This window comes from Aspergillus fijiensis (genome assembly GCF_003184825.1).
Source record: "Aspergillus fijiensis CBS 313.89 unplaced genomic scaffold BO72scaffold_24, whole genome shotgun sequence".
Lineage (NCBI taxonomy): Eukaryota > Fungi > Ascomycota > Eurotiomycetes > Eurotiales > Aspergillaceae > Aspergillus > Aspergillus fijiensis.
The window spans coordinates 320411-331754 of record NW_024469000.1 but is presented as its reverse complement, the minus strand read 5'-3'; the positions used below and the strand labels follow the sequence as shown (position 1 = coordinate 331754).

At 51.1% G+C, this 11344-nt stretch overlaps 2 protein-coding genes across 2 annotated transcripts in view; one reads left to right on the top strand and one right to left on the bottom strand.

Annotated features, from left to right (window-relative positions):
- BO72DRAFT_496487 (uncharacterized protein) overlaps nucleotides 1–416 on the top strand; it is a gene marked incomplete at both ends in the record, with an annotated part of 989 nt that extends 573 nt beyond the window's left edge. The window contains one exon of the mRNA XM_040948629.1: nucleotides 302–416. Within this exon, the coding sequence (XP_040801166.1) occupies nucleotides 302–416 (115 nt within the window). The remainder of the gene's footprint in view (nucleotides 1–301) is intronic.
- Nucleotides 417–5854: 5438 nt separating this feature from the next.
- On the bottom strand, nucleotides 5855–11168 carry swr1 (putative SNF2 family helicase/ATPase (Swr1)). The gene has a single exon (XM_040944743.1). It carries the CDS (start codon nucleotides 10953–10955, stop codon nucleotides 5871–5873), a length of 5085 nt encoding a protein of 1694 aa, XP_040801165.1. The 5' UTR covers nucleotides 10956–11168; the 3' UTR covers nucleotides 5855–5870.
- Nucleotides 11169–11344: the final 176 nt, after the last annotated feature.

Below are 11344 nucleotides of genomic sequence, written 5' to 3'. Positions count from 1 at the left end.
GGGGGGAGGGGGGGAGGGGCAAAGGAGAAGGTAGGTTATGTGGTTCACACTAGACTATCGATTCCGCTGACTGACCAGTACTCCGTACCTTACTGTCTGTGCCTGCCAGGCGACGAAAAGGTAATGGTGCGCCGGACTAGAGCCCTTCAGCCCCGAAGCCACAACTACGAACCAGACTACAGACTGGACTATTCTTCCCCACTTGCGCCTACCGGAATCAGCTCCGCTACATTATTCTTCTGGTGGAGATCTATCCAAATTACTCATACTCGGACCGCTACTGATCGATCTGGAGAGGCAGTGGGCAAGAGCAAATCAGTGTCGTGCTGGTGGATCTTCCGCTGATCTTCGCCGAGGAAACCTCGATAGTCTCGTCTTCCAGGATTCCCCCAGTCTACGTCTATTCAAGTCTGTAGGAGACACCGTCGGTCTGTCAAGCGTGCCAATGCATAGCAATGGCGTTCAGTTTTCATTCTTCGCTCTCTACCAACACAATTCCTGAAAGGGGCAGTCCATCTCTTGGAAAGCTTTATTGTGAGTAAGTGGCTCGGAACTTGACTTTCCTGGACTCGATCTAACTATAATTTACAGTGCGGCGGTCTGCGGTCCGCGGTCTGGCATTCAGCCCTCTCTCTCTCTGATGTGAGTAAATTGACGTCGATCAATTTTAGTCACTGCTTTCGGATACGTCATGCTAAAATCTGGCTGTTTGCTGCAAACCCCGGATGGCATGGTCGACCGAGGCGGTTTCAAGTGGGATTGGACGATACTTTCTGGCTTCAGCCTTTAATTTACCCCCGACAAGCGACCGATCACATTCGTCCCCTCGTGCCTGCAGCCAACTCCACACGGGGATTCTGTTTTTTCTTCGGGGTTCTCTTCACTCTGCTTTGCTGCAGGTATCTAATTTAGGAGCGCGTAAATAACTACAGCGTATGAAAGCGCTGATAACCGAAGAACCCACGCAGCGAAATACTCCTCTTGGTCGCAGATTGAGTGTTTCTAAATCAGATGCAACCACCTTTGTGCTTACTATCCCTTCCTTTTACATGAACAGGTCTAGCCTACTCCATACGTAGTAGTGTCGTAACTACTAGGTAGCTCTTGAACGAAGTACAGTACAAAGATACCCGTGGGTGGACAAGTATGCTATGCTCGTCACGCGGATGATTTTCACCCGCCCATCACTATGGGTGGAGGCCGGGGATGTACACTAAAGTACGTACGGAGCAGTTAATGTGACAGAAGATTGTACTTACAAACACTTCCCTAGCCTAGGACGACTCTCCGGCTTGCAGCAGCTGATGAGACAGCCAGAATTGCAGGCATCCCTGTGCGTAAATCAGTCACATCACATTACATTACGGTAATTAGGAGCACTGGTCCTGCATGTCAAATATGTTGGTCAATTAAGCCAAAGTTGACAGGTCGTTGTCACTGATGCTTCACAGCCGAGAAGCTGATGATTACACCTTCCAATGTACTAACAGTGTGGTCTGATGGTTACATATAATCGCAGTCTCACAGAATAGATGGTTTAGATAGGTGTGGTTAATTAAGTCACTTGATGTTCAATACGATTAGTGTACATATGGATCGAAAGTCCAGAGAAACAAGATCGCAGCCGTGGAAGTCCTGTCAATCCGCTGTGACTGATAGTCTCAATCATTCAATTTAACATGTAAGAAAGTTGAGTTGGTCATTATCTACCGTCCTTAACCATCTTGATGCCCAGTTAGCGGGTAGACTCGATCTTGCTTACACTGCCTTTCAGCATATCCCTCCTCCCCTGCTTTTCTTCTGAGTGTATGCACCCGGCTCTCTGCACAGTGACTCAGATAACCAACTCTCCTTGGGTGGTGGCGTCAACGACCAGTCTTTGATCATCCGTGCCATCCGTAGCAACTTCCGAGAGTCCGTTGTCCGAGTGTCCGATATCCGAGATACCGAACCGCACCGAAGAGCCCATCAAGTCGCCTTTGATTGTCCTTGGGTAGACCATGACCGGTATGCTGAATAACAAGCTATGAGCTGCAACGTGCAAACGTTGGAGTCAGGAGCCAACGACGCCGACTGATTGCTCGCAGCACATCCTCCGCGACCCATTGTTGGAACCGTTTCAGCATTGCATTTGTCCGCGGAGAAGCTGAAAGGCCTCATTCAGTGGCCGTTGAGGACGTCCTATGGTCGCAGTTACGCACGTGGGCAATTGCATGATGCGATGGATGGATGACACTGGCCGGCCTTCTCAGGGCAATCAATGTATTGTACAAAGCATAGGATGTGAATTTGACTCAGGCGATTCTGCATATACTGGATTTCACTGACTGTTCTCAAGCCATGCCTTGATGATCACCATCAGCCGTGGCCTACTCAGTACATCTCTTTCTGGCTTTTCCGGCGGGAAGTGCAACCGACCTCGGAAGTCACTGGACAACCGAAGTAACTCCGACGATTGCAAATCTCTCAAACAAGGCAAAGGAGAGGGGGTCCAGGTTGGTTGTTCCAACTTTCAACAGATCGAAGGACTCTCTCTCTCTCTCTATGTACATAGTACTAATGTAGCTAGCTAGCTAAGCGCACGGTTTAGATAGGCAAGATGGATCATCCGCTACGAGATTACCTGAGAAGTTATTCTTTGCCTACAAACCGCCTAGTTTTAGCCCACTCTGTGAACTGTCATCAGTCATCAGTCATCAGTCATCAGTCATCAGGCATCAGTCATCAGTCATCAGTCATCACTGTCATTTTCCGCCTTGCCTGACCTGGAGAAGCTGACCCAGTTCATGCTCATTCCCGAGATGGAAGATCTGCCTTGCAGATCCTCGCAGGGATCAGTCCATTTCTCGCCCCGTACTTGACTTCCACCAAGTTGCCCTCCCTCTATTACTTCTTTGGGATGAGTTCATGCTCCTCACTCCATTGAGAACGTGAACTGACTATAGTCTAGTAGCATCGAAATGGCTAAGCTTCCGATCTGATGTACAATACAGTACATATGAGTATTCTGTAGGTAGTAAGTAGTATTCCAACCTAGGTCCCTCAAGACAAACAAGCACCTTAAGGACCTCGGAGCGACTATCCCTTTCCGTTTCCAAGCTTAACGGTGTAGACTCTCCCCACCCTCCTCCTTCCCCAGAGATTTGTCCGGTTCCCCGAACCTCAGGGAGGGAAAAGCTGCTTGTTTTTTCTAGGATCACATGCAGACTCGTACAAACAGTTCTATCTGGATGTGCACTGGTCACTACTGCACAGCAGATCACTAGTGTAGTATCAGCGTGGAGTTAGGCGCGTGTATACAACAGTAACAATGCCACCTCCTCCTTCCGACATCATCATCATCATCTTCTTCTTCTTCTCATCCTCCTACATAGAGTTTGAACCGAGGACTGGCCTTAACGGGCGTTTTTCCTGATTCGGAATACGCTGAAGATTCGATGGCTTAGTTAGTACCTACCTAATGGATGGCTAGGTACCTACTAACTATGGCTGCCCCCCTCCCAGTCGTGCCTTGTAGGTACCCCGTTTGTAGATGTCGATTCATCCACCTGCATGTTCCGTTTCTTGACCTTTGCCGACTGCAGACAAGGCGTTACCTATTGCTGTTTCCCAGAGCTCCAACTCATCTCAGCCAATCAGTCTATAACTCGGTATCGATGGTGGAGACCGAACCCCAGGTTGTTGTTGCTGTTGTTGCTGTTATTGCTGCTGTTGATCAGTGGAACTCCCCAAGGTCACAAGTCAGGTGAACGGAGATGGAGTGGTGGATGGATGTGATAGGCTTGATCCATTTTCCTCCATGCCACCCTGTCGATACGAAGTCAAAACCATGAGCTTGGAGACAGCCGTTGTACCGAGCGCGTGGCAGTCTTTCTGGTACGACTCCAAATGGTTCCAGCTTTCGGCTTGGAAGCTCAACCAACAGGTTTAACCTTGATTGTGATTGTGTCCCGATCACGCAACGATACAACCCAACACCAGGGTCCTCACTTCGCACTGGTCCATTTGGTTCTCCGTACTCCGTACCTTCTGGTAGTTTCTGCACAATGTACTGTAATCATTTCTCTGGGATCGGTACCTAGTAATCTGGGGCTTCCGAGAGTACGGTACTCCGTACCTGGCTCAATCTCGGGAACACTCGCTCTCTCCCTCTCCCCCCCTCCCCGTTCAGTCCCTCCCCTCCCCTCTGAATCCATGGTAATACCCGCCACTCAACCTGACCTCCCGGGCAAGGCTAATGAGTCTATTCAATCTAGTGAGTAATGTAGCTAGAGTGGGCGACCATCCTCATCTCCCAGACTAGTTGGATACCTTAACCCATTGGACATCCTCCGTCATTATAACCATAACCATAAACATAGACATAGACATCGACATTGACATTGACAATCTAGAATCAGCAACATCGCGAGACTTTCCGAGGCTCCTCCTAACGATGCGCTCGGATTACATTCCCTCATCATCACCATCACACACGGAATGAGACAAACAGCGCCAACTCGTAACTGCTTTTTTCTCCTGCCTAATGTGACAATTGGCTGCAAATGCACGCGGGCCTGGAATTGCACATGTTTCACAAATAAACTTTCAGTACGGGGTACTGTACACGCCGGTGGATCAAAACTCTACGATAGCCCTCTCAGCTCGATCTGGCCTCTGCCCCTCGCCCTCCTTCTCGGATATTGATTTGTCTGGTGCACCACCACCTAGCAATTAATTCCAAATCAAGTTTAGCGAGACAAAAGTCGGAGCCGGCAAAAACTCAAAATTTGCTGAGGCGCAAGTATACTAGGCTAGGCCGTTGCATCCATCCATCCTGTCGGCAATCTTTCAATATACTTCTGAAACAGGACAGCACCCCAGGGACTGCTGCCCTTTGCTGGCTGGTTACCCGGAAGTCTCTGACTCGAGGCTGTAGACAAGAGGGTCTAGGGCCCACGAGGAAGGAGGGGGGGGAGGGTCCAACGGATGTCTGATCTGTCCATCGGGCAACAGGATGGCACCTGGTCTAGCTCCTCCACGTCCAGTAGTGTGCTGGCTTGATATGACGCTATGCGCACGCTACCAAAGGGGGCCTCTGCCAGTCGGTCAAGTAGACAAATCGGGCCTAGAGGAGGGTCTGTGAAAAGTAATTTGTGATGATGAGGAGGAGGGGGCGGAGTCTGGGAGTTCATGGAATATTGAGAATAAGACACATTTGATAACGAGGTCGACCCTGGCCTTTGGCTCAACCCACCCCCCGAAACAAATCGTCCGGGTTTGGCTGACTATTCTATCTTCAGAGCTGAGGCTGGATCGAAGACTCTCTTTCAATGGTAAAACACCATCTCGCGACGGTCTAATCAATTTACTTACACAGCCGTCGCAGGTAGGAAGAAAGAAACATATATGAAGGATAGGAATGGTGCGTATAAACAATTGTAATATAACACGAACGAAGGAAAGAAAACCCAACCAACGGACATCTACATGAAGATTCCCCTGTCTTGTATGTGTGTGTGGGTGTGGGTTCGGCCTTGTTTTTCCTTTCCAGTCTTTCTTAGATATATCAAACAAGACGCCCGCTAGATTCCAGCCCTTTCATTTCACCGCCTGGCTGGTATACAAGAAGTGTGAGAGGAGAAAAGGGGAAAGGGACAAAAAAGAAAAAAAAAAGGGGGGGGGGAAAGGAAAATGTAGACAGAGAAAAGCCTAGTAAATCCTGGGTGCTGTGTTCTGAAACACACATGTGTAGATAGAAGGTAGAAGTCATTGATGTTAAAACACGCATACACATACACTTGGGACATTTGCGTGTCCGCAGTCGCCTTCAAACTGCCCGCGCCCTCCCGCGCCCCCCCCCCCCTCTCCAAATCTCAAACCTTTCCGCCTCAACGACGTCGCTTCCGAAGACGGTGCTCTTTACCTTTCTTGGACTTGGATTTGCTCTTGTCTGCGGGTAGGACAAGCGGCTCGTCTTTCATATTCCACTCCATAAACCGAAGCAGGTAGTCGTCGACATGGCCGAACTGGGCCTCGACGTCCACAGATTCGTCCACCGCGTGAATCTGAGGCGAGGTCAGAAGTTGCGGCCCGGGAGTACCTGAGGCTGCACCACCTTCGTCCGGTCCATTGGAAAGCCCCGGAGTCGCGAGCGGTGTCCCGGCCTGCGTCTGGCCAGGAGTTCGGTCATCGAAGTCGCCGTCGTCAGCGTGCTCCAACTCTTTCTGGGCATTCTTAGCCGCGTCAATATCTTCTTTGTCTTCCGCTTGTTCGAAGACCCGAGCACTGCCGGAGACCCGATTCTCTAGCACCCGATCCATCGCAGCGCTGGCCTCATCCTGACCCTCGAGCACGTCCTCGCTGCTGATCATGTCGCGCACGTCCAGCTTGGTAAAGTAGTCGGTGGTGAACTCACCCTCTTGGATGACCACGTCGTCCAGCATCCGCTTCTGATTGGCTTTGCGAAGAATGTTGGACTCAATCGTGTACTCCGACACGAACCTATAGATGTGAACGTCGCGAGTTTGTCCAATACGATGGCAACGATCCTGGCACTGCTTGTCCATAGCCGGGTTCCAGTCCAAGTCATAGAAAATCACGGTGTCGGCGCCGGTCAAGTTGATTCCCAAACCACCGGAGCGGCTGGATAAGATGAATGCCAGAATGCGGTTGTCATTGTTGAACCGATCAGTGAGAATCTGACGCTGCTCAACTTTGGTGGTGCCGTCCAGTCTCAAATAGCGGTGACCATGAATGTTAAGGAACTGTTCCAGGATATCGAGCATCTTGGTCATCTGCGTGAAAATCAAGGCCCGGTGTCCGCCCGCTTTGAGGTCTCGGAGTAGCTTATCGAGTCGTTGTAACTTGCCGCAGTCGTATTGCAGAAGTCTCTTGTCCGGAAAGGCGATTGATAACCGCATTTGTGCCTCATGAAACGGGTCATAGGGTGGGAAGCGTTCTTTATTGGTAAGGTGACGGGTTTCGATGGGGGCCAAGGCTGCCGCAGTGACTCCGGAAGCAACTGCTGCAGGGGTCACACAAGCAAAACGCTGGACGTAGCCATCCATTACCTGAGACCGTTCTTCAATGGACAAGATCATCGATGCGAGAACGGATGAGCGGCTTGACAGCCAATCAGCCAGGGAGCGTTTCCGCAACGGTCCATTGGAGGTTGGCCGCTGCTTGCTGTCCGCCGTGAGGAACTCGATTAGACTCGATCCGTATACAGGGCGACGACCGTGCCGTTTGGATTCAAAGTAGAGACACCGCTCTAGTTCTGCCATCCTCCTCTTCCTGGACTCATTCTCCAAAGCATCTAAGGTGGATTGCACACTTGAGCCGTCGAAGATCATCTGCCAGTTGGTGCGATGATACTGCTGTTCGCGTAGCGTGTTGAACGGACCATAGGCCATGAGCCTTGTACTGTCGTCCGCTAACCTGCGAGAAATATCCTCGCGCGAGATGGGAACCAGGTTAAGGAAATCCAGGTCAAGTTTGGTGAGCGGATGTTCATACAACAAACGCCGGCGCACAAGAAGATCCTTGATCTCGTATTCAGTGGCCACAGAGCGTGGCATTGCAAACGAGGTCGAAATAGGACGCGTCTCAAAGAGATCCGGATGATTGCAAACTTTCCGTAATTGCATCAGGCAATTGATGATCGAAAGGTAGTTACCCGAAGCAAGAGTTTCCTTTGTCTGGGCCCTAGACATAAATCCATCATACAAATAACGTTGGCGCTTGGAGAGCCTGCAGTAGACAACATGTTCGTATTTTGCTGGCATTTGCTTCTCAACATCGGCCTTGAGGCGACGCAAGATGTACGGCCGCAAAACAGTGTGAAGTTTGGTGACGACTTGTTTTGCTTCGTCATCCATTGTCTCTCGACCATGTTCCAAGATCTGCTCGACTGGACGTCGGAACCACTCGGAGAAGTTCCTCAGATCTGCAAATGCTTCCATGCCCTCCTCATCACTATCTGACGGCATCAGGAAGAAAAGCAAGGACCATAGTTCAGTCAGATTGTTCTGAAGTGGTGTTCCAGTGAGGAGGAGGCGAGCCCGAGTCCTGAAAGTAAGCAGCGCTTGCCACCTCTGAGATCGGAAGTTCTTGATGTTATGAGCTTCGTCTAGAATCATGTAGTGCCAGCTTCTCCTCTTTAGCACTTGCTGGTCTTGTAAGACAAGTTGATACGAGGTGATCAGGACGTTCCAACTGGTATCATCCATCCAGCCTTTGCGCTTTTGCCGACGTTCCTCTTGATTGCCATAGTAAGTCATGATCTTAAATCCAGGGCACCATTTCTTGAACTCCATTTCCCAGTTGAGAATCACACTCGTAGGGACAACCACTAAGTGAGGACCCCAGACTTCATGCTCAACAGCCAAGTGTGCCAGCAAAGCTATTGTTTGGATGGTTTTGCCGAGACCCATCTCATCAGCAAGAATCCCATTGATTTGGTTTGTGTAGAGGCCAGCCAGCCAGTCTAGACCAAAGTGTTGATATTCTCGCAGAGTCCCTCTAAGCAGATGTGGCACGGGGGTCTTCAAACCAGGTGCTGACGATTCGCTGGCCGGTAGCTGCTGTTCAGACGTTTCATATGACGAAACAGATTCCGGTTCTGAGGGTTTCGTGGCAATCGTGCCCGGAGATGCTTCACTGGACGGCTCCTTGCTTGGGAAACCATTCAATTCAGAGTGGTCATTACCCTGTGCACCATCAGGTCGAGGTAGCAATTCAGGTTCGACCATCTCATCTGGGGTTTCGAGGGCAACAAGATCTGTCATCTCGAAGTCTGGCATTGTCTTCTCACCAGGAGTGGACCCAAGCATGGGTTCAGAAGCAGGCCCGGGGGATAGGCCAGGCGCAGGGGAAGTTTTGGGGGACTCGGGTGATGGGAGTGAGTCTTTTGCAGGTCCATTTGGTACGAGAGAGACTTCGTCAGGGTCTTCCGACTCCTCATCTTCCTCCTCACCAGCAGATGCTATTTTTGCATCGGTTTCTAGGTCATAATCAGAGGTGATTTCGTCGCCATCGCTATCTTGTTCCAAGGCAATATCATTAGCCGAGAAGAATCCCAACAACCCAGGCCCGTTATTACTTTCCGCTTCGGACTCCACCTCGTCAGATTCATCCCCATCATCGCTGCTGCTCATGTCGTCATCATCCATATCAGTAGACTCGTCTTCACTGTCATCCATAAGCACTGGGTCAATTTCCTCGAGTTCGATATACTGATCAGATCGGGCTTCTGTGGGCGGGTCTACCGGTCCACCATCCCCGTCTAACACGCGATCAGTATCTGAAATATCGCCGCCGCCGAAAGAAGCTGGGTCGTCAGCGACCTCAGAGTCGTGATCGGAAACAACTGTAGCTTCTGCAAGGTTGGCGTATTTCAACCGTAGCTCCTCGGCTGTTAAGCCTTCATCATCATCAACATCGTTATCGTCCTCAATCTCAGAGTCTGAGGAAGACATGTTGTCCTCGTCATCGTCGCCGTCATCTGAGAGGTCATCTGACCCCGCTTGCTCTCCGTCGCTTGAATCAAGGGCGTCACTTCCGGCTTCGCCAAGGATTTCCAGGCGTCGCTTCTCAAAGAGCATTGTTGACTGCTTTATAGCACGATCCAACGCCTGTTGGTCTTCGGCTTTTCGCTCTTCCTCCCAGCGTGCTAAACGCATCCTATCCACCTCAGCTCGTGCAAGATCAAACATCTTCTGAAGATCCTTGGCCATCTGTTTACGTTTCCCGCGCATCTCCTCCTGTTGTTCCCGAAGGATATCTTCGGGATCCTTGTTGCGCTTCCTCCATGCATCAGCACACCACTGCGCAAATAGTCTTGCCGTGTTGCGATGACGCCTATGCTCTTGATCGAGAAGCTTTTTGAAGTAGGAGACGTGGGCCACGAGATGATCTTGATGAGAATATTGCTGTGGCGGTTCCTCCTGCTGCTCTGGTAAGAACGCAGAACATACGTCTGGGCTCAGAAGACCCCCTGGCTCTGCCGCTATTGCTACCCGGCGTCTCTTTAGAGCCTCTTCAAGCGCGTCGGCCGGTGCGAGAACCGTGGGGTCCTTTATTCTACCCTCATCGCTTTCCAGCCATTCCTTGAACGAGTTGAATTTTTGGAGCGGCAAAACGTGAGACGGATGCTGAATTTCAATCATCGGTCGCTTGACTTTGATCCGTAAACGCGAAACTGGCTCGTCGGAATCATCAAGGCAATCAAGCCCGCCATCTTCGAATTCTTGGCCTAGATTATGCTCATTCTCCAAGGTCGCGGGAGTACTCGTATTTAAGGCGGATCGGCTGTGTCGGCTGGAGCCGTTGACACCGCCCTGGGAAACACGACGCGAAGTGCTGGAGCTGTGCGATCTTGTGCGCGTATGAAGCTGCCTGGGTGCCGGCGATTGCGATGCCAGACTTTGTCTCCCTGTAGACCTCCTTGTCGTGGTACTTCGAGGAGAGCCATTGATTACGGCGCTGCCAGCTATAGACCTTCCATTCCGCTCCGGTTGTGTCGGCGTGGAGAATGGTGACGACGCGACGCCTTTCGAGCTACCAGACACAGTCTTACTCACAAACTTATTTTGAGCCGCACGGGTGTGTCTTTTGTCGGATGGACTCTGCAGCTCGAGGGGAAGCGCGTTGACTCGCGATGACTTGCGCCTACCATCCTGAATGAAGGATGTCGGCCCATCGTGCCCGGCCTTCTTCCACGGGGGTGATGCTGGCCGGGAGGCCGAGCGACGTGACGGGGTAGACCCCGCGAGTTTTCTTCTCTTCGATGGAGGTCCGTCGGAATGATCGGCCACAGGCCCGTCGTCTTCAGTTGGGAGAGCAGCAGAATTCAAGTCGCGGGTGGCAGAAGGTGTTGGAAGCTCCGTGGGAAGGACATCGGACGGAACGGCGTCGAGTTCGGGGGTCACGCTTGCATCTTGGAGTAAAATTCCGTTCGGACTACCGTTTTGCATTTCTTGTAATGACGGAGACAGGGGCCCTCTGGACAGCTGACCCCAGTTTTCCCAACGAGGACGCGGTCGAGATGGGAGAAAATGACATCAACGTGTAGAGAGAACTGAGTCAAAGTGTCACGAGAAATTTGGCATAGTTATCGGCCCTGTAGCGTGACTGGCAGGCGAAAACCTACACGGAGGGAGTGATTGCGTTGAAGAGGTGGTTTTTTCGTCCGGTGACTTGGAGGCGGACGGGGCGCGCCGTGTATTAGTTAGTTCAAGTAGTTAACTAAGTAGAGTACGTAGTATGTAAGCTTTGCTCGGTGCTGGGGGCCTCAGGCCATCAACTGTCTCCGCCTTTGCTCTCCGCCAATCATATCCCTTGGATTCCCCGTCATCGCCCATGG

Excerpts from the sequence above, each read along its gene's own strand:
- swr1 (XM_040944743.1), bottom strand. The coding sequence starts at position 10,955 with ATGCAAAACGGTAGTCCGAACGGAATTTTACTCCAAGATGCAAGCGTG.